Source organism: Rhinopithecus bieti, unplaced genomic scaffold (genome assembly GCF_001698545.2).
Source record: "Rhinopithecus bieti isolate Rb0 unplaced genomic scaffold, ASM169854v2 scaffold_32081, whole genome shotgun sequence".
NCBI classification, from domain to species: domain Eukaryota; kingdom Metazoa; phylum Chordata; class Mammalia; order Primates; family Cercopithecidae; genus Rhinopithecus; species Rhinopithecus bieti.
Window position 1 is genome coordinate 2389472 of NW_016814436.1, and position 22131 is coordinate 2411602.

The 22131-nt window shown below is 45.1% G+C and overlaps 1 protein-coding gene across 1 annotated transcript in view; it reads left to right on the forward strand.

Moving 5' to 3' along the window:
• TERF2 (telomeric repeat binding factor 2) overlaps positions 1–22131 on the forward strand; it is a 31677-nt gene that overhangs the window by 6283 nt on the left and 3263 nt on the right. Inside the window, 9 exon segments of the mRNA XM_017850764.1 lie at positions 6313–6344; positions 6346–6397; positions 8024–8170; positions 10243–10349; positions 11533–11612; positions 11615–11731; positions 11734–11831; positions 11834–11937; positions 17924–18009. Of these exon segments, the coding sequence (XP_017706253.1) occupies positions 6313–6344; positions 6346–6397; positions 8024–8170; positions 10243–10349; positions 11533–11612; positions 11615–11731; positions 11734–11831; positions 11834–11937; positions 17924–18009 (823 nt within the window).

Here is a 22131-nt window from a genome sequence, read left to right on the forward strand (position 1 = left end):
ACGGAGTCTCGCTCTGTCGCCCAGGCTGGAGTGCAGTGGCGCGATCTCGGCTCACTGCAAGCTCCGCCTCCCGGGTTCCCGCCATTCTCCCGCCTCAGCCTCCGAGTAGCTGGGACTACAGGCGCCCGCCACCGCGCCCGGCTAGTTTTTTGTATTTTTAGTAGAGACGGGGTTTCACCGTGTTAACCAGGATGGTCTCGATCTCCTGACCTCGTGATCCGCCCACCTCGGCCTCCCAAAGTGCTGGGATTACAGGCTTGAGCCACCGCGCCCAGCCTAGAACTTTAATTTTTGAAACAAAAATATTTGTTGAGGCTTTTTAAACATTGCTACTTCCCAGAACAGCCTTGCTTCTTTTTGCATCTTTTCTTTATTCTTCAGTTCTTTGAGTTTTGGTCGTCTTCTCTTCCTCTGTTAATATATGTGCTTTCTGGCATTTCTTCCCAACATAAACCTACCTCACCTATTTTGAAAATCTTTTATTTAACTTTCCCAGAGACCACTGATCTTGGTTATTCCCTAAAAACCTTAACAAATACGTAAGAGAAGAAACTATACTTAATTTTTTTTTTTTTTTTTTTTTTGAGACAGAGTCTCGCTCTTTTGCCCAGGCTGGAGTGCAGTGGTGTAATCTTGGCTCACTGCAAGCTCTGTCTCCGGGATTCACACCATTCTCCTGCCTCAGCCTCCCGAGTAGCTGGGACTACAGGAGCCTGCCACCACACCCGGCTAATTTTTTTGTATTTTTAGTAGAGACAGGGTTTCACCATGTTAACCAGGATGGTCTCGATCTCCTGACCTCATGATCCCCGCCTTGGCCTCCCAAAGTGCTGGGATTACAGGCGTGAGCCCCGCGCCCGGCCTGAAGCTATACTTATTTCTGAAAATTGCCAGGTGAAAAGCAGTGATTCATCTTTTAAATTTTTTCCCCACAGGAAACTAATACATAGTTTTAAAAGATAAGCTCATAGCACAACCTTTGAAGCAGACTTCTACATTTCAATTTGAAAGCATTCATATTTCCTTTCTTGTTTCACACATTAAATATAGAAGGATATGTGTTCCAATTCTGGGGAACATAGAGTAAACATACTCTCTTCTATCTCTCCCTCTTAATGTAATTATAAGTCTTGGACAGAATGCATGGAGTAGCTATCTGAGGATTCTATCTGGAAATAGGCATATGGGGAAGGAGACCAGAATTTGAAGTTCCACCAAACCAGTGATGAATAGTTTACCATTTTTTCCTTCTCTGGTATCACCCAGCCCAGCCTCAAAGGCAATCTGAAACCTGGAAATTCTCTCCAGATGTGAACGGAAAGAGCACCAAGAGAAGCTTTCTCTTTCTGGTCTGAGGGGCAAGGAAGGATCTCTTAAGGGTCAGAGATGGTGAAAGAAATCCCAATATTTTCTCTTTTTTCCCTTCTTTCTTGCCCTGGCCCCCAGGCAGTACTATCCTGGTGGCAGCAGCTGCCTAGCAATGACAGTGGCAACAGGGAACGCACCTAAAACTGAGGGAGAACTCTTTGTCTCACCAAAGGGGCTGTGATCCCCAGAACATGGAACAAATTCCATAGCCTTCCTCCACTGTCTGTCCTGCTGCTTGTCCCTGGATGCAGATGCAGTTAGTGTGTGACAGAGTGGGGAAAACCAAAGTCCAGGAAAGCAAGGCTGCTTCACTATATTTGAAAATCAATCAGTGTAGTCCACCATATTAAGAGAGAAACCGTATGATCGTATAAATTGATGCTGAAATTGACAAAATTCAACATTAGTTCATGATAAAAACACTTAGCAAACTAGGAATGAAGGGAACTTCCTCAACCTGATAAAAGGTGTCTACAAAAAGCCCACAGCTGATGTTCGTAATGGTAAAAATTGGAGTGCTCACCACTTGTATTCAACATCATACTGAAAGACCTAACCAGTGCAATAAGGCAAGGACGAAAAAGCGTACAGAATGGAGAGGAAATAATACAATTATTTCTTTTTGCAGATGGCAGGACTATGTAGAGATCCCATGAAGTATAAAAAAAAAAAAAAAAAAAAATCCTGTAAGTTTAGCAAGACCAACCCGAAAATCAGTCATACATCACATAAAAACAGCATTTTAAAGTAAGAAAGGAAAAGTCAGTCATATTTCCATATACTAGCAGTGATCAATTCAAAATGAAATTACCAAAACATTGCCATTTACAATGGCTCCGAAACAGAAGGAAAAATAAATACATGTAAGTCTAGCAAAATGTGAAGGAACTGTATGTGGAAACATGTAAAATGCTGATGAAACTAAGGCCAGGCATGGTGGCTCACACCTCTAATCCCAGCACTTTGGGAGGCTGAGGTGGGCAGATCGTGAGGTCAAGAGATTGAGACCATCCTGGCCAACACGGTGAAACCCTGTCTCTACTAGAAATACAAAAATTAGCTGCGTGTGGTGGTGTGCGCCTGTAATCCCAGCTACTTGGAAGGCTGAGGTAGGAGAATCGCTTAAACCCGGGAGGTGGAGGTTGCAGTGAGCTGAGATTGCGCCAGTGCACTCCAGTGTGGCGACAGAGGAAGACTTCATCTCAAAAAAGAAAAAAAAAAGAAATTAAGACTGAATGAAAAGACATACCATGTTCACGGATTAGAAGACATGAATTAAGATGTCACTTATCTCCCATTGATCTATAGAGTTAATACAATTCTAGTCACAATCTCAGCAGGATTTTCTTTTTTTTTTTGAGATGGAGTCTTGCTCTGTTGCCCACGCTGGAGTGCAGTGGCACAATCTCAGCTCACGGCAACCTCCATCTCCTAGGTTCAAGCGATTCTCATGCTTCAGCCTCCTGAGGAGCTGGGTTTACAGGTGCGTCCCATGACACCTGGCTAATTTTTGTGTGTTTTTAGTAGAGATGGGTTTTCACCATGTTGGCCAGTCTGGTCTCAAACTCCCAACCTCAGGCGATCCGCCCGCCTCGGCCTCCCAAAGTGCTGGGATTACAGGCGTGAGCCGTCACACCCAGCCTAGCAGGATTTTCTTTTCTTTTCTTTTTGAGACGGAGTCTTGCACTGTTGCCCAGGCTGGAGTGCAGTGGCACGATCTTGGCTCACTGTAAGCTCCACCTCCTGGGTTCACGCCATCCTTCTGCCTCAGCCACCTGAGTAGCTGGGACTACAGGTACCTGCCACCGTGCCCGGCTAATTTTTTTTTTTTTTTTTTTTTTTTTTTTTTTTTGTATTTTTAGTAGAGACAGGATTTCACTGTGTTAGCTAGGATGGTCTTGATCTCCTGACCTCATGATCCGCCCGCCTCGGCCTCCCAAAGTGCTTGCTGGGATTATACCTGTGAGCCACTGCACCCGGCCAGGATTTTCTTTCTTTTCTTTGTCTGTGTGTGTGTGTGTGTGTGTGTGGTTGTGATGTGTGGGGGGGGGGGGGCGGGTTTTTTTTTTAAATGAGACAAGGTCTCACTCTGTCACCCGGGCTGGAATGTGGTGGCATGATCATGGCTCACTGCAGCCTTCACCTCCTGGGCTCAGGTGCTCTTCCCACTTTACCCTCTAGAGTAACTGGGACCACAGGCATGTGCCACTTTGCCTTGCTAATTTTTTTTGTTTTTGGTAAAGATGGAGTCTCCCTATGTTCCCATGTTGCGCAGTCTGGTCTTGAACACCTGGGCTCAAGTGATGTTCCCACCTCAACCTTCCAAAGTGCTGGGATTACAGATTTGAGCCACCCTGTCTGGCCTCAGCATGATTTTCTATAGATGCAGAATGACTGATTCTAAAATTTGTATGGAAAGGCAAAGGAATTAAAATAACCAAAAAGTGTTATATTGAAAGGAAAAGTTGAACTCATACTACCCAATTTTAAGAATTATGAGAAAGTTACAGTACTTATACTATACAGAATATAGATGACAAAAAAAAAGTTACATGAAAAGATGTTCAACATTATTTACTCATTAAGGAAATACAAATTAAAACCACAGTAGATTCAAATACTGATTAGAATGGCTGAACTTTAAAAAATACTGATAGTGGGACCTGGTGTCACATGCCTGTAATCCCTGCTACTTGGGCACCTGAGGTGGGAGGATTGCTTGAGGCCAAGAGTTTGAGTTCAGCCTGGGTGATATAGACCCTATCTCAAGAAAAATCAATAAAAAAATACTCTAAAAAGTGCTAGTTACATATTTCAAAACATCATGTTGTACATAAGTATGTACACTTTTTGTTTGTTTTTTAAATAGAGATGGGATCTCATTATGTTGCCCACATTGGACTTGAACTCCTGGGCTCAAATGATCCTCCTACCTTGGCCGTTTAAAGTGTTGAGATCATAGGCATGAGCCACCACACTCAGCCTATGTTTTTAAAAGCGCTAGTGAGGATGTGGAGCAACTGGAACTCTCATACATTGCTGATGGGAATGCGAAATGATACAGCTACTCCAGAAAGTAGTTTGGCCATTTCTTATTAACACATTTTCCATAAGACCATGCAATCCTAATAAGACCATGCAATCCTATCCTTGGGTATTTACCATAGAGAAATGAGAAGTTCTATTCGTATCAAAACCTGTACATGAATGTTTTAGCATCTCTATTTATAATAACCATAAATTGCAGACATCTCAAATGTCCTTCAGTGGATGAATGTATAAACTATAGTACATTCATGGAATGGAATACTGCTCAACAACAAGAAAAAGTGAACTATTGACAGTGCACCGACATGGATGGACCTTAAAGGCATTATACAGCGTGAAAGGAGGCAAGCTCAAGACTACATCCTTTAAAAAAAAGTCCTACATACTGAGGGCTTTTTTGTTGTTGTTGTTGTTTGAGACGGAGTCTCTCTCTGTTGCCCAGACTGGAGTGCAGTGGTGCAATCTCGGCTCACTGTAGCCCTGATCTCCCAGACCCAAGTGATGCTCCTACCTCAGCCTCCTGAGTAGCTGGGACCACAGGCACACACCAACATGCCTGGCTAGGTGGTTTTTTTCGGGGGGAGAGACAGGGTCTCCCTGTGTTCCCCAGGCTGGTCTCAAACTCCTGAGCTCAAGTGATCCTCCCACTTTGGCCTCCCAAAGTGTGGGAATACAGTTGTACAGTTGTAAGCTACCACACCCAGCCGGCTTGCCTTTTTTTGTATGGTGGTCTTTTTAAAGAATCTGTGTCTCTCTCAGACAGGATTTGAGGTAGCTGCTTTATTCTATCATATAACTTCAGATACTCCCAATGTTTTCTTGGCTCTTCTAATTTTTAAAAATGTTCATGTATATTATAACTTCCTTGTAAATGTTCAGTCACTGTTATTTTTCCTCTGTATATTCTCTTGAGGTTTCTTTATGGAAGGACTCTTCTTTCTCTCTGTGACTGATGACACCTTATCTTACCTGGAACTTTGCCCTTTTTATTTGCTGCTTGTGAATGACCCGGGTTTGTTGGCTTCAGTAGTTCCCTAGGTGCTTTAATGGAAGTTGCCAGCTGGGGGTTTATGGTACTAAGGGGTTGTCCTTTCATTCTCCTACAGAACTGGCCTCAGGCCTTTCCAGAATGGAACTAGCAGAACTCTGTGGTCAGCAAATCCCTTTTTTTCCCCCTACACTATATCCTCCCTCCCTCATCCCCTCCTTGCTTTAAAGCTTTTGCATCCAAAAAGAACAGAATCAATTGTTCTGGGGACCTGAAATTACTAGGACCTAGAATGACTCCTGTCCATTGCATCTTTCCTCAGGAGGCCCTATTGAAATTGGTTAAATGGTCTGTAATCCAGGGGATCAGATTTTGCTCTATCAGCCATGTAACAAAAGCCATTGTATTGTTGAAAAGCGACTACCTTACAAGCAGAAAGAGACAGCTTCCAGTGGTTCACAACACTTGAACAATAATTGTTAGGTAGTTTTTTGTTTTTTTTTTTGAGACGGAGTTTTGCTCTTGTTGCCCATGCTGGAGTGCAGTGGCATAATCTCGGCTTACTGCAACCTCCACCTCCCAGGTTCAAGCAATTCTGCTTCAGCCTCCCGAGTAGCTGGGATTACAGGCATGTGCCTCCACACCCAGAAAATTTTGTATTTTCAGTAGAGATGGGGGTTTCTCCTTGTTGGTCAGGCTGGTCTCGAACTCCCGACCTCAGATGATCCACCCGCCTTGGCTTCCCAAAGTGCTGGGATTACAGGTGTGAGCCACCGTGCCTGGCTTAATAATTGTTAGTTTTTAAGTACAGGAATTTGATATAATGTGAGAGAAAGTTATTTTGATGTTTGATATTCTGATTACACCTGTCATTACAAAAGTAAAAAAAGGTTTTCCCCTCCTTTTAGGCTGTCATTATTTGTATCAAAACAAAGAATTTGAAAAGGCTTCAAAATTTTGAAAAAACATATGTCCAAGGACCCCACAACTCAGGTAAATTTGATACATTTTTGCTCCTGTGACTTACATTCATCTCATTGCTTTTTGGGGGGAAACAAGGAAAGGTTTCTTGGTCAGGAATATTACCTAAATATTCTCCTTTCAGCATGTAACACCTGCAGCAAGTTATCTTTTATATCCAAGATAACTCACTGTAAGATTGGCTTTTCAAAATTTAGTTTTCATTAGAGAAATTTACATAAATTCTTCACTTGCCTCATTTCTGTCTGCTTTATAACAGACCATTGATTTAAATGATCAGCACCAGATATGGAGCTGACAAATGTTGTAATGCTTCTAACTTTATTTACATTAAATGTTGATCCTGCAGATGTGAGGAAGCTTCTTTGGTGAGGACATAGCACCTGTTTCCTGGTGTCAAAAGTTCTGTTGGTCCCCTGCTTTTATTTTTTCTTCTTCCTTTTTATTCATTTAAAAAAAAATTTTTTTTGAGGCAGAGTCTCGCTCTGTTGCTCAGGCTGGGGTGCAGTGGTGCAATTATAGTTCACTGCAGCCTCAACTTCCTGAGCTCAAGCAGTTCTTCCACCTCATCCTCCCCAGTAGCTGGGTTCACAGCTGCATGCCACCACACGTGGCTAATTTTTAAAATTTTTTATAGAGACAACGTCTCTTTACGTTGCCCAGGCTGGTCTGGATCTCCTGAGCTCAAGTGATCCTGCCACCTCGGCCTCTCAAAGTGCTGGGATTACATGAATCATCATGCCCAACCATTTCTTCTATATACTTTTTTTTTTTTTTTTTTGATGGAGTCTTGCTCTGTTGCCCAGGCTGGAGTACAGTGGCTCAATCTTGGCTTACTGCAACTTTCATCTCCCAGGTTCAAGCAGTTCTCTTGCCTCAGCCTCTGGAGTAGCTGGAGTTACAGGCGTGTGCCTTCATGCTGGGCTAATTTTTTTGTGTTTTTAGCAGAGACGGGATTTTAGCATGTTGGCCAGGCTGGTCTCAAACTCCTGACCTCAAGTGATCCGCCTATCTCGACCTCCCAAAGTGCTGGGATTACAGGTGTAAGCCACTGCACCTGGCCTCTATATAAATTTAAATTTTATTATTTGAAAAGGTAATACATGTACATAATACAGAATTCAAAAGGTATAACAAAAGAGTTTGGTGAAAATTCTCTCTGACCCTCGGCCATCTTCTTCCCTTCAGAGGCAACCAGTTTCTTTTTTTTTTTTTCTTTTATCCTTTCAAAGATCCTCTATGTGTGTGCAAGCAAATTGTGTGTGTGTGTGTGTATACAGACATCCACGTATATCCATTTTCCCCATTCTCATACACACACATCATAGCATATCCTACCCACTAATGTGAACACTTTTCTAAATTGCTTTTTTCACTTAATATTGTATCTTGGAATCATTCTATGTTAGCACATAAGGAACTTCTTCATCTGTTTTTTATAGCTGCGTAGTAACCTGCTGTGGCTGAACCTGATTTATTGACCAGTCCTTTGTGTTGGGCTTCCCTTCCTGTATGTGTGCCAGTGATTTGCATTGACGGCATTGCAGAAGTTCTCATAGTGTCTGTCTCATCTCATCATCATTGAATTTTTACTGGAGTTCTGCTTTCTCATGTTGCAAATATCGGTCCATTGTGTAGAAGCTGAGAAATGACCTCCTGAATATTATTCGAGAAAAGAACTTGGCCCATCCTGTCATCCAGAACTTTTCCTACGAGACCTTCCAGCAGAAGATGCTGCGCTTCCTGGAGAGCCACCTGGATGACGCCGAGCCCTACCTCCTCACGGTGCGCCTTGGCCCTTCTCCCATAACCATGGTGTGCGCTTGAGGATGTGCAGAGAATCAGAATAGCTGAAGTGGAAAGAGTTGATGTGTGAAAAAGACATTGAATTGTGTGCACTAGCTTTCTTAATTAAATGCCTTATAAATGCAAAAGCAGGCCTGGCGCAATGGCTCACGCCTGTAATCCCAGCACTTTGGGAGGCCCAGGTGGGTGGATCACCTGAGGTCAGGAGTTCGAGAACAGCCTGAACAACACAGTGAAACCCCATCTCTACTAAAAATATAAAAATTAGCTGGGCATGGTAGCAGGCACCTGTAATCCCAGCTACTTTGGAAGCTGAGGCAGGAGAATCGCTTGGACCCAAGAGATGGAGATTGCAGTGAGCCAAGATTGCGCCATTGCACTCTAGCCTGGGCAGCAGAGTGAGATTCCGTCTCAAAAAATAAATAAATAAAAATACAAAAGCATAGATACTGGCAGAGGCGAATGGAACACACCTGGTCTCCCTCATCTGTCATTTTTATCTCCTTTATACATGGTTAATCTGCCATGCCTGAAGTAGAACATTTGCTTACAATCGATGGTGGTTCCCAAAGGCGATGACTTGTGAACTGAGTTTGGAGGAAGAGTGGTTTGGTAGATATGGTACGATAGAGTTGCTAACAGGAAGAAGGTATGGTGTGGAGAAAGGTGTCACTGAAAGTATAAGGTCAAAAGAAGCCAAATGAAAACATTCTTTAATTGGATCAAAGAGATAAAAGAATGGAAGCAGTGAGGCTCAGGACAGCATAGGGAAGAACTAGACCCAGGCTGTCATAGATGGGAGGCTGTGATGAAGGAACACTGAGTGAGAGTGGTTTTGTTTTATTTTTGAAACCAGGACTTTGGCTGAGTGCAGTGGTTCACACCTGTAATCCCAGCACTTTGGGAGGCCAGGGTGGGCAGGTTGCTTGAGCTCCGGAGTTCAAGACCAACCTGGGCAACATGGTGAAACCCCGTCTCTACAAAAAATACAAAAATTAGCCAGGTATAGTGGTGGGTGCCTGTAATCCCAGCTACTTGGGAGGCTGAAGTAGGAAGATCACTTGAGGCTGCCAGTGAGGTGTGGTCGTGCCACTGCACTTCAGCCTGGGCAGAAGAAACCATATTAGGATAGTGTCCATGATCTTAGCAGTCGTTTGGCAAATCTCAGATTATTTATAAGCAGGTAGTTTGAGGTATTCAGGGAGCAGGTGTCAAGATAGTTGAGCCTGGCCTAGGGCCCTTTCCTTTCCATTCCCGGTAACTGGAAAGTATCCTGCTGCTGTCTGTGTGTGGACAGAACTCTTGGCTTTTAGGACACCACACATTACAGATAAACATAACTGAAACTGAATGACACTGGACTGATTGGAAATGTCTAAAACTTAAGCCAGAGGGAGACAGATGAACAGATGGAGTTAGAGCAAGATTTGCCTACTCAGGGCTCTTTGTGTTATATGGATAAGGATTCTCAAATAGTTGTTAATAAGACAACACATTTGTAGAAACAGTTATAAAAAATTTTATACACAAACTGGAAGATATTAGTGTAAACATTTATTGCCAGGCATGGTGGCTCATGCCTGTAATCCCAGCACTTTGGGAGGCAGAGGCAGGCAGATCACTTGAGGTCAGGAGTTCGAGGCCAGCCTGGCCAACATGATGAAACCCCGTCTCTACTAAAATACAGAAATTAACCGGACATGGTGGTGGGCGCCTATTATCCCAGCTACTTGGGAGGCTGAGATGGGAGAATCGCTTGAACCCAGGAGGTGGAGGTTGCAGTGAGCCAAGATTGTACCACTGTACTGCAGCCTGGGCGACAGAGCAAGACTCCCTCTCAAAAAAAATTTATTAGTTATCTTAAGTTTGAATAAAAAAAGCTAGATTTATAAGTCTTACAAGTTCTCTCCCATTTTATGTCCTTCGTTTTATGCCTAGATTGGATTTGTAAGTGAACTTGTTTGCATATTGAGTATATTCTTGGTGAAAGAAGCAGAGAATTAATGCAATTCTGTGGCCTCTTCTTCCTGATGACATCCTTCCTTTCCCAGATGGCCAAAAAGGCTTTGAAATCTGAGTCCGCTGCCTCAAGTACAGGGAAGGAAGATAAACAGCCAGCACCAGGGCCTGTGGAAAAGCCACCCAGAGAACCCACAAGGTAAGAAGATGCTCTCTTGTTATCCTGGGTAAAACACTGGGGTGGTCTCTGGAAGCAGTCTCCTCCTTAGAGCAGGATCAGTTCCTCTCGGTGATCTGACCTGCTAACGTGTTACGAGGTTACTCATACAGGGCACTGTGGGAGACAGCACACCCTGGGAAGATGAGGAGACAGGACACCTGGGGTCCCTGACAACTTTCTGATTGGCCGTTCCTCAAAGGCTCTTTCACCATTTCTCTCTCCTTGCCTCGCCCATATTGACTCAGTACTTCCTTGTGGACACCTAATCTCTTCATACATTCAGGAAGCACTATTCAGATCTGTGAGTCGAATCCCAAAACCAGTTCCTAAAGCAGGGCTTACAAGCTTAGATGCCCTTTCAGGGCCCAGTAGGAAACCTAAAGGAACAAAGTGGACCTAGGCTGAGGGCGTGGGGCCAGGAACCAGGGGATTTGCTTTTCCGCTTCTTGTGGTGGTTGCTCTGTGGGAGTATCCAAGAATGCTCAGGCTTCAGGTGCTCAGATTTTTATATGAGATGTCCAGAGTTTTCCGTGAGATTTCCCAGTTTTTGGATGTTGACAGTTGATCCACTTAAAAAAATTTTTTTTCATGTGGTTTAGACTACAAGACAGACTGCCAGCTGGATTTGGCCTGCTGGCTGCCAGTTTGCCCCCCTCCTAACAGTTTTTCCCTAAAGCATACTAACTGTTCCAAATGATAGATGAACTTTGTTTTTAAAAGGCAATTTCTCATTGTTCCAAGACTGTGGCATGTCTTTTACTCTGAGAATTCTCAAGATCCTGTTGGTAAGTGTGTTGTAGGCCAGGTGTGGTAGATCACGCCTGTAATCCCAGCACTTTGGGAGGCCGAGGTGGGCAGATCGCTTGAGCCCAGGAGTTCTAAGATACAGCGAGCTGTGTTCGTGCCACTGTATCCTATCTCTCTGTCCTATCTACTGTCCAGGACAGACCCAGACTCTATCTCTAAAAATGAGAAGTAAAATAAAGGTTCTCTAACTTGGAGTTTTAAATTCATAATACAACTTACATATTACATTTAAAGCCTCCTCAGCTGGAGGAGTCCTGTGTCTAATTTGAAGCTTCAAATGTCAAAAAAGTTGTGGCCATTTGGATGAACATCAGCAGTGGTGAAAAAGATCTTTGTGCCTATGCTTTATTTGCAGGCAGCTACGGAATCCTCCAACCACCATGGCAATGATGACTCTGAAAGCAGGCTTTCAAGACTTGTCTTGGGTGCAAGGATTCTGAGGAGCTTTGCAAAACTGGACCAGAAGGATCTGGTTCTTCCTACTCAAGCTTCCCCAGCATCACCAGCCCTCAAAAAACAAGGACCCGAAAAGGATGATAATGAAAGTTTCAGGCCCCAGCTGAGGGTGGGAGTGTGGCTCGGAAGCTGCAGCCAAGACAAAGCGCTATGACAATAAGCAGATTGGTCTGGAGGAGGACAGCCGAGTGTACTGAGGGCCCAGCGCCAGGCGCCTCAACTCCTCCCAGGAGCCGCTCCAGCACCGACCATCCAAGCCGCGCACCGTTCTCAACCAACCCCTCCCTGCGGAGAGAAGACCCAAGTATGGAGGACCTTTCTTTGTAAGAAATTTTTGGGCGGTAGTGGTGGTCCTGGTTGGGCCTGGTGATTACTTCCGTGAATGAAGTAACTTTCAGCTACAGTGTACCACCACAGGCTTGCTCAGAATGCTAGAATGGGCGACGCAGGGAGCGGGCGAGCGACGACGTTAGGCCATCCCTGGCCGGTTCTGAAGCCCACACTGTGGGCTTCCAAGCCTATGCGCACTAGGGCACATGAGGTGGGGATGGCAAAGGTGTTCAGAGCCCTCCTACCATCGCTGCGTTTCATTTTTAGCAAACATCTGAGTGTCTTGACTTCTAAACATGTGTCTTGTGCGTGTTTAAAGAAATTTGTTGTGCATTGGGCACATTATACTTTGACCCTTTAGAAAAGAGATGAGATATGTATGGGCTTCTGAGCATTTGAGACTTGGCAAGTTCAGTAAATACTTACTGATCTCCCATATCCTGCTAGGTACTGTGGGGCAGTGGCTAGAATAATTTTGCTCCCCATGGTGATTCTCATCCTGGCTTTGAGTTTTGCTTCCCTTTGTGTCCTGTGGCGGATCCTGCCTCCAGGCAGACTGGCCTGCTTGCTCTCTGGAACACGTTACTTGTTTCTACCACTGTACTTTTGCTTCCTCTCATTCCCCACAGTGAACCGTCATCCCTCCATCATTGCTTGTCCAAATTCCATTTGTCCTTTAAAGGGAAGAAAAGCCGTTGTTGATGAAGTGCTTTCTGGGGGCAGAGCACTTTCATGTACCATCTTACTGAGTCGCTACAATCCTCACTCTGTGATGTGATATATTAGCACCGTTACACAGAGGAGAAAGGCTCAGAAAAGTTCTTAGCTCACCTGAGGTCACACAGCTAGAAGTGGCAAAGATGGGCTTTGGGAGTTTTAATCCAAGTCAGTCTTGACAGAAAAGCCCATGGCCTGTATAACAACAAGTTGCCTGTCTTAAAATTCTCCTTCCTCAGGCTGGGTGTGGTGGCTCACGGCTGTAATCCCAGCACTTTGGGAGGCTGAGGCAGGCGGATCACCTGAGGTCAGGAGTCCGAGACCAGCCTGGCCAACATAGTGAAACTCCATCTCTACTAAAAATACAAAAATTAGCCAGGTGTGGTGGTGGGCGCCTGTAGTCCCAGCTACTTGGGAGGCTGAGGCAGGAGGATTACTGGAACCCGGGAGGTGGAGGCTGCACAGTCAGCCTAGATTGCACCACTGCACTCCAGGCTGGGCAACAGAGTGTGACTCCATCTCAAAAAAAAAAAAAAAAAAAGAAAACAACAAAAACAACTTCTCCGTCCTCCATAGACTCCTCCCTGGTCAGCGCTTCCCTGCTGTAAGTGATCTACCTCATGGATTTCCCAAGGCCACCTCTGCCACTGCTCTATGTTGTATTATTTGGGGACCTGTGCTCTGGCATGCATTGTACTTGGTGCCCCAAAAGGCTGTGGCATCTGATAAGTGATTTATCCTCAGGTACAGATTTGCACTATGTCACCACTACTAGTATTTGGAAGTGAGTCACCGACTGGCAAATGGGCATAGCTGCTGGGCAGCAGATGCAGCTCCACGCACGTTATTCTCATTTGATACAGGATATCATTGGCTCCTCACAGCAATCCTGTGCAGTATAGGTATTGCTCCCGGGAACAGATGAGGAAACGGGAGAGTGCGGGATTACAGTAATTTTGTAAATGGGAGGATTCGTGAAGTTTGAGACGTACATCCTCTCTCATATGTCAAGGATATGAAGTCTAATGAGTCCCCTAAAGCAGCAGGGGTTGGCAAGCTGTGGCCCTGGGGCCAAATCTGCCTGCTGCCTGTTTTTGTAAATAAAGTTTTGTTGGAACACGGTCACACCCATCATCAATGTATTATCTAGGGCTGCTTTCTGGTCAGTGGTAGTTTGTTGTGTAATCACAGCAGAGACAGTAAGGCTTGCAAAGTGAAAATACTATCTGGCCCTTTACAGAAAAAAAGAGTCAGTGTCCCTGCTCTAAAGAAGTATGTGTGAGGTGCCCTGGCTGCTTATGGGAAGAAAAGCTGAGCCTACTCAGCAAGGTTTTAGGTGGCTCAGATCTTTTAGAGGAACAAACATTGAGCTGGCCTGGGAAGAATGAGCAGAAGGTCATCGAGCGTGTTGGGGGCTGGGGGACTCTAGGCAGTGTTAACTCCTTACATACAGGCATGAGAAAGCCTGGTGTGCCCCTCAGGGTGTCATGGAGCCTATGGTAGGAGAATACGGTGCACAGGAAAGAGTGAAGGGAGGAGAGTCTGCATGCTGGATGGGCCAGGCCTGGGATTTCTTTTGTCTGGTATGTCATACAGGCTCTCAAGCTGGGCTTCATGATACAATGACCTGTGGCATGCTAAAAAAAATACATATTTCCAGGCTCCTGGATACTGAATTAGAAGAGACAGGAGAATATTCTTTAATCTGCTTTTTAAACTATGCCCCAGATAATTCTAATACAACAAATTGGAAGGCCTGATGAGACCCCACTCAGGGAAAGGAGGGAAGGAGGGAGACTGGAGACTGCTGCCAGGGAGCAGGGAGGGGCAGTGGGATCAGGAGGGAAGGCAGGGTTGGTGGTGTCACCTGGAGGACAGGGCCACCATGCCCCTATCTTGTATCTCCCACAGCACCTTGCACATAGCACGTGCTTACTAGGTACTTATTCACCAAATAAAATAAGGATTCTTTGTTCTTGCATTTTAAGGAGTGAACCCAAAACATCTGTAAAAAGCCAGCAGAGGGTAATATTTTTAGGCATTTTGGGCCACATGAGTTGTCTGTCTGCTCCATATTATTTTGTTTTTTCTTTTTCTTTTTTTCTTGAGACAGGGGCTCGCTCTGTCACCCAGGCGGGAGTGCAGTGGCACAATCTCGGCTCACTGCAACCTCTGCCTCCCAGGTTCAAGTGATTCTTCTGCCTCAGCCACCATCCCCACCCCTATCCCAGTAACTGGGACCACAGGTGCGTGCCACCGCACCCAGCTAATTTTTGTATATTTTGTACAGATGGGGTTTGACCATGTTAACTAGGCTGATCTCGAACTCCTGGACTTAAGTGATCCACCTCCCTGGGCCTCTCAAATTGCTGGGATTACAGATGTGAGCCACTGCCCCGACCATCTTTTTTTTGTTTTTTGTTAACAACCCTTAAAAAATGGGCTAGCCATTCTTAGCTCGAGCTTCATGGTACACAAGCCAGCAGCCACAGACTGTAGCTTGCCAACCCACGCTAGACCATTGCTCTTCACGTTCAAACTGCCAGTCAGGAGCACAAGGACGAGGAAGTGGCCTGACTTGGCCAGGACCACTCAGCCCGTGACAGTTAGGAGGAGCAGCCAGATCTCAGGCCCGTCCACATGGGAAGTCAGGAGAGGCAGTGAACACATCACCTGAAAGTCAGAGGTCTTGCAAAATCACCACCAAAGCGTCTATTTGTTTTTTTTTTTTTTTTTTTTTTTTTTTTTTTTTTTGAGACGGAGTCTCGCTGTGTCGCCTGGGCTGGAGTGCAGTGGCCGGATTTCAGCTCACTGCAAGCTCCGCTGCCTCCCGGGTTCACGCCATTCTCTCGCCTCAGCCTTCCCAAGTAGCTCGGACTATAGGCGCCTGCTACCTCACCCGGCTAGTTTTTTGTATTTTTTAGTAGAGACGGAGTTTCACCAGGTTAGCCAGGATGGTCTCGATCTCCTGACCTTGTGATCCACCCGTCTCGGCCTCCCAAAGTGCTGGGATTACAGGCTTGAGCCACCGTGCCCGGCCAAAGCATCTATTTGTACAGGTAATAGTGCTGAGAGTTCAACAGAGGACAGGGAAAAGGTGACCTGTGAAGACTGCAGGGAGGGAGGACAGCCACTCAGGAAACATGACGGACCAGCTGGGGACTGAGGTTCCAACTGGTTTTATTCCAGCACTGGGATAAGCAGATAGAAAACAAACCGTAACACCATCTGATTTTTATTTATAAATAGTCATTAACACAAGAATATCCTGAGAAGGAAAAACCTCCTATAAAATGTTTTCTCTTTGTCTCAAGCAAATTATTCTCAAGTAACATTTGGGGATAAGATTCAATGTAAAAATGAGAAAGGTCTACCATTTGTCTCAGCCACTTAGCAATTTCATAGAAAACTTATGGAACTCAAGGAATATTTTCAAGCCTATGTACTTACTCATCAATTTGCTTTTATTATTCATTTGCAGAATACCCAAACGGCATTAAAGATAAGTTTTGTCTTCATAGCGGGTGAAGGATACAGAAATTTGTCTCTACTCTTGGTTAACTTTTGCGGGTCATTTGATTTATATAAATTCCTCGAGACTCTGAATTCAGACACTTTCCATGTTTGTAAAAGATGTTATAATTCTGAGGTCAGATTTGTGCTTTGCTCTGTTCCCAGGGCAGTTATTAATCAGGTAAATGCAAAGTTGATTAGAAGAAATGGACTATAATTTACATTGAATAATTTGGGTTTGGGGTTATTTTCAGCTTTTGTACTTTTTTTTTAGCCACACCCAAGCACTTAAATGTTCATGTTCACAGGGAGGATTCTTACTTGCTTTTTACTCTAATCTTTGATGGTGTAATTCCCTTGTGGCTCTCTGACGATCCCAATGTTAGTTCAGCTAATATGTCTCCAGCTCACATTGGGATCTGTGTTACTGTGCTGAGTGTGCTATGTGTTTGGGATGGACAAAGGAAGATGTGGCCCCCACCTTCAAGATGGTCCTGGTTAGGGGCAAAGTGACAGTTGGTATGGTAGAAACAGCACTGCAGGCCAGAGGGGAAAGGCTTTCTGTGTGTGTTGGGGTTGGTAGTTAGAGAAGGCTTCATTGAGAACCATGGCCTTGAAAGATGGATGGGATGTCACTTAGCAGGGAATGGACTCCCAAGCAGAGGGACTATGGAGAGTCAGGAAAATACAGAGCTTATGGGAGGAAGAAAGAGCAGAACAGTGTGACTGTGCTGTTTGCACAGGTGTGGGCATCATGGGGTGGTTGGTTAGAAACTGATGGGCCAGACTGGATGGTCTGGACTCCCCCATACAGGCATATAGACGCCATTGTTCAGGCAGAGAGAAGCCATTAGGGAATAGAGGAGGCATGTGGTAATTTTAGGATGATTGTCCTAAAATCATCTTTGGCTTTGGAAGGGGAAGAGGCTAGCGACAGAGACTCCAGTTAAGAGGCTAGTGGAATACTGATGAAAGGCACTGTGAGCCTGAACAAGGGGGAGTGGAAACGGAAAAATCAGTCCAGATATAGGAAGAAGGCATGTCCAAGGAAGAGAGGGAGGTTTGCAGGTTCCAAATCAGAAAATACTGAGACCGGCCGGGCGCGGTGGCTCAAGCCTGTAATCCCAGCACTTTGGGAGGCCGAGGCGGGCGGATCACGAGGTCAGGAGATCGAGACCATCCTGGCTAACACGGTGAAACCCCGTCTCTACTAAAAAAATACAAAAAACTAGCCGGGCGAGGTGGCGGGCGCCTGTAGTCCCAGCTTCTTGGGAGGCTGAGGCAGGAGAATGGCGTAAACCCGGGAGGCGGAGTTTGCAGTGAGCTGAGATCTGGCCACTGCACTCCAGCCTGGGTGACAGAGCGAGACTCCTTCTCAAAAAAAAAAAAAAAAAAAAAGAAAGAAAGAAAATACTGAGACCTTTAATAGAATCAAAACCAAACAAGCCAAAAACCAGGAAAATGAACAGATTTGTAGAGGGTTAGTGATATACTTGATGAATCAGTGCTGAATTTGAGGGGTGTCCGACAGCCTGGGGGGTGTTACGCGGAGATGCCTGGCCAGCCAGGAGAAAGGACAGTGGCTTTGGGAGGTGCATGCAGGCGAACCTCGATTGTGGTCACAACGGGACAGGAAGGAATACAGGGCCAAGAGTGAGCCAAGGCCAGAATCTGGGACAGTCCAGGATGAATTTGTTTCACACCTTGTGCTCTCCTTGATCTCCCTTCAGAGTACCCAAAGGCAAGTGGAACAACTCTAATGGGGTTGAAGAAAAAGAGACTTGGGTGGAAGAGGATGAACTGTTTCAAGTTCAGGGTAAGCAGGAGATTCTCCTTGGCCTCTTCTTGATGCTTGCTGAAGTACAGATGCATGTTACTGTCATGTTAATATTCCAGAAGCTGCTTGTCTCCAAACTAGAAAAAGTTCAGTAAGTTCCCAACCTCATTTTAATTCATGAAGAATCCATTTTGTTTTTTTTTTTCCTTTTTCAGACAGGGTCTTGCTCTGTCATCCAGGCTGGAGTGCAGTGGTGTAAACATGGCTCACTGAGCTTCAACCTCCTGGGCTCAAGTGATCCTCCTGCCTCAGCCTCCCAAGTAGCTGGGACTGCAGGTGTGCACCACCACACTTAGCTGTTTTTTTCACTTTTTGTAGAGATGGGGTCTCACTTTGTTGCTCAGGCTGGTCTCAAACTCTTGGGCTCAAGCAATCCTCCCACCTCAGCCTCCCAGAGTGCTGGGTTTACAGATGTGAGTCCCTGTGCCCTGGTCAAGGAGTCAGTCTCATGTCCTCTCCCATTAAATAATGGAGACAGTGAGAGTAACACCTTATGTTTAAAAAAAGTTCTTGGTTTTGTTTTAATAATGCCTATGATATTTAATTATAGTTGATGTTCTTCCTAAAATACTTCAATTAGATGTGGTAGTAGGGGGTCATTCCTTGCATTTCTTGTTTAAGGAAAAAAAAATATCTTAACAGTTTATATAAATCCTTTTTTCTTTGTTTGTTTGTTTGTTTGTTTTTTGAGACAGGGTCTCACTCTGTCATCCAAGCTGGAATGCAGTGGTGTGATCTTGGCTCACTGTATGTAGCCTTGACATCCTAGGCTAAAGCAATTCTCCCACCATAGCTTCCGGAGTAGCAGGGACTACAGGCCCTTACCACCATGCCCAGCTAATGTTTTTTTGTATTTTTAGTAGAGACAGGGTTTCCCCATGTTGGCCAGTATGATCTTGAACTCCTGGGTTCAAGCAATCTGTCCACCTCAGCCTCCCAAAGTGCCGGGACTATACTTGTGAGCCACCATGCCCTGCCAAATTTTTTTTCTTTTTCTTTTTTTTTTGTTTTGAGATGGAGTCTCACTGTGTTGCCTAGGCTGGAGTGCAGGTTGCTCATTGCAACCTCCGCTTTCCAGGTTCAAGCGATTCTCCTGCCTCAGCCTCCTGAGTAGCTGGGATTGCAGGTGTGTCGCACCACACCCGGCTAATTTTTGTATTTTTAGTAATCGGGTTTTTACCATGTTGGGCAGGATGCTCTCAAACTCCTGACCTCGAGTGATCTGCTTGCCTCAGCCTCCCACAGTGCTGGGACTATAGGCATAAACCACTGTGCCCAGCCCAATTTTTTTTTTCTATGGTAAGAAACTTTTCTGGCTAGGCATGGTGGCTCACGCATGTAATCCCCAGCACTTGGAGAGACTGAGGTGGGAGGATTGCTTGAACCTAAGAATTAGAGACCAGTCTGGGCAATATAATGAGACCCCCTAGCAACAAAATAAAACAAAATTAGCCAAGCATGGTGTCACACACCTGTAGTTCCAGCTGCTTGAGAGACTGAGCCTCAGAGGTTGAGGCTGCAGTGGGCTCTGATCATACCATTGCACTCCAGACTGGGAACCGAGTTAGACCTTGTCCCAAAAAAGAAAGAGAGAAAGAGAGAGAGAAACTTCATAATTAATAACTTGATAGCCTTTGTGTTAGAATCTCTTCCCACCACATTTTATATTCTAATGGAAATATCTAAGTGCTAAACCTTAATTTAGGGGGTTATGAAGACTTTTGTAACATAGCAACAATAATCCTTTGCCAGTCCCAGAGGTTTTGTCCTTGAAAATTACCTTCATTGGCAAAAATGTAGTTGGTAAGATAAGATCATGTGGAAAGTGGGGAAGGAACAGAAAACAAGAAAAAATGACATTAAATATTTAAAAACAACAGGATATAAAAGTTCTAGAAGCCAGGCACAGTGGCTCACACCTGTAATCCCAGCACTTTCGGAGGCTGAGGCAGGCAAATTACTTGAGGTCAGGAGTTCGAGACTAGCCTGACCAACATGGAGAAACCTCATCTCTACTAAAAATGCCAAATTAGCTGGGCACAGTGGTGCACACCTGTAATACCAACTACTTGGGAGGCTGAGGCAGGAGAATCACTTGAACCCAGGAGGTGGACGTGGCAGTGAGCCGAGATCCCACCGTTGCACTCCAGCCTGGTAAACAAGAGTGAGACTCTGTCTCAAAAAAAAAAAAAAAGTTCTAGAAAACAGCAATTTCTAATGCAGTCCAGATTTGTTAGCTTTAGAAACCTGCTTTCACTGTAGTATGAAGTAGTTCATAATAAAAGTAATCTGTTCCTGGCCAGGTGCAGTGGCTCACGCCTGTAATCCCAGCACTTTGAGAGGCTGAGGAGGGTGGATCACCTGAGGTCAGGAGTTCGAGATCAGCCTGACCAACATGGTGAAACCCCATCTCTACTAAAAAAAAATATAAAAATCAGCCGGGTGTGGCGGTGCATACCTGTAATCCCAGCTACTCGGGAGGCTGAGGCAGGAGAATTGCTTGAACCTGGGAGGTGGAGATTGTAGTGAGCCGAGATTGTACCATTGCACTCCAGCCTGAGCGACAAGAGCGAAACTCTGTCTCAAAAAAAATAAATAAAGTAAAAAAATAAAAGTAATCTGTTCATGTCAGTGTCCCTTTTCCAGAGCATCTTCCATTGTTTAGGAGACACTGCTTAGGACACTGGCATCTGCTGAGGCAGACATTCTGGCAGGCTTCATGCTTACGTAAAGTTGCTTTTTCTTTTTTCTTTTTTCTTTTTTTGAGACAGAGTCTTGCTCTGTTGCCCAGACTGGAGTGCAGCGACGTGATCTCAGCTCACTGCAACCTCCGCCTCCCAGGTTCAGGTGATTCTCCTGCCTTAGCCTCCCCAGTAGCTGGGATTACAGGCACATACCACCATGCCCAGCTAAGTTTTGTGTTTTTAGTAGACAGGGATTCACCATGTTGCCCAGGATGGTCTCTGTCTCCTGACCTCATGATCCACCTGCCCCAGCCTCCCAAAGTGCTGGGATTACAGGTGTGAGCCACTGCGCCTGGCCCTTACAACTTTTTAACTTATTCCCATTGGCTTGAAATGGCATGTCTTTTATACTTGTATACCATCTCCCATAGCCCTCTGGTCTTTTATTTATTTATATATTTTATTTTTATTTTTATTTTTTGAGACAGAGTCTCCCTCTGTCACCCAGACTGGAGTACAGTGGTGCGATCTCAGCTCACTGCAGCCTCACCTCCTGGGTTCCAGTGATTCTGTTGTCTCAGCTTCCCAGGTAGCTGGGACTACAGGTGTGATCTCGGCTCACTGCAACCTCTGCCTCCCAGGTTCAAGCGATTCTCCTGCCTCAGCCTCCCCAGTGGCTGGGATTATAGGCATGTGCCACCACGCCCAGCTAATTTTTATATTTTTAGTTGAGACGGGGTTTCACCAAGTTGGCCAGGGTGGTCTTGAACTCCTGACCTCAAGTGATCCACCCGCCTCGGCCTCCCAAAGTCCTGGGATTATAGGTGGGAACCACCTCCTGGACCCAAATTGCACTTCTATAAAATGAACAAGGACTTGAAAATTCTAGGCTGGGCGTGGTGGCTCGTGCCTGTAATCCCAGCACTTTGGGAGGCTGAGGCGGGTGGATTCCTTGAACTCAGGGGTTGGAGACCAGCCTGGGCAAGATGGCAAAACCATGTCTCTACAAAAAATACAAACAAAAAAAAGTTAGGCCAGGAGCAGTGGCTCACGCCTGTAATCCCGGCACTTTTGGAGGCTGAGGCAGGCGGATCACAAAGTCAGGAGTTTGAGACCAGCATGGCCAATATGGCGAAACCCTGTCTCTACTAAAAATCCAACAATTAGCCAGGCCTGGTGGCGGGCACCTGTAGTCCCAGCTACTCAGGAGGCTGAGGCAGGATAATTTCTTGAACTCGGGAGGCGGAGGTTGCAGCGAGCTGAGATTGCACCATTGCACTCCAGCCTGGGCAAAAAAAAAAAATAAAAAAAAAATTGGGAATGCTAGTAAGAGGAAGATTAAAAAATGAAGAAAAAAAAAATTTAGTACAAAACAGCAAAACCATATAATTTCTTTCTTTCTTTTTTTTTTTTTTTT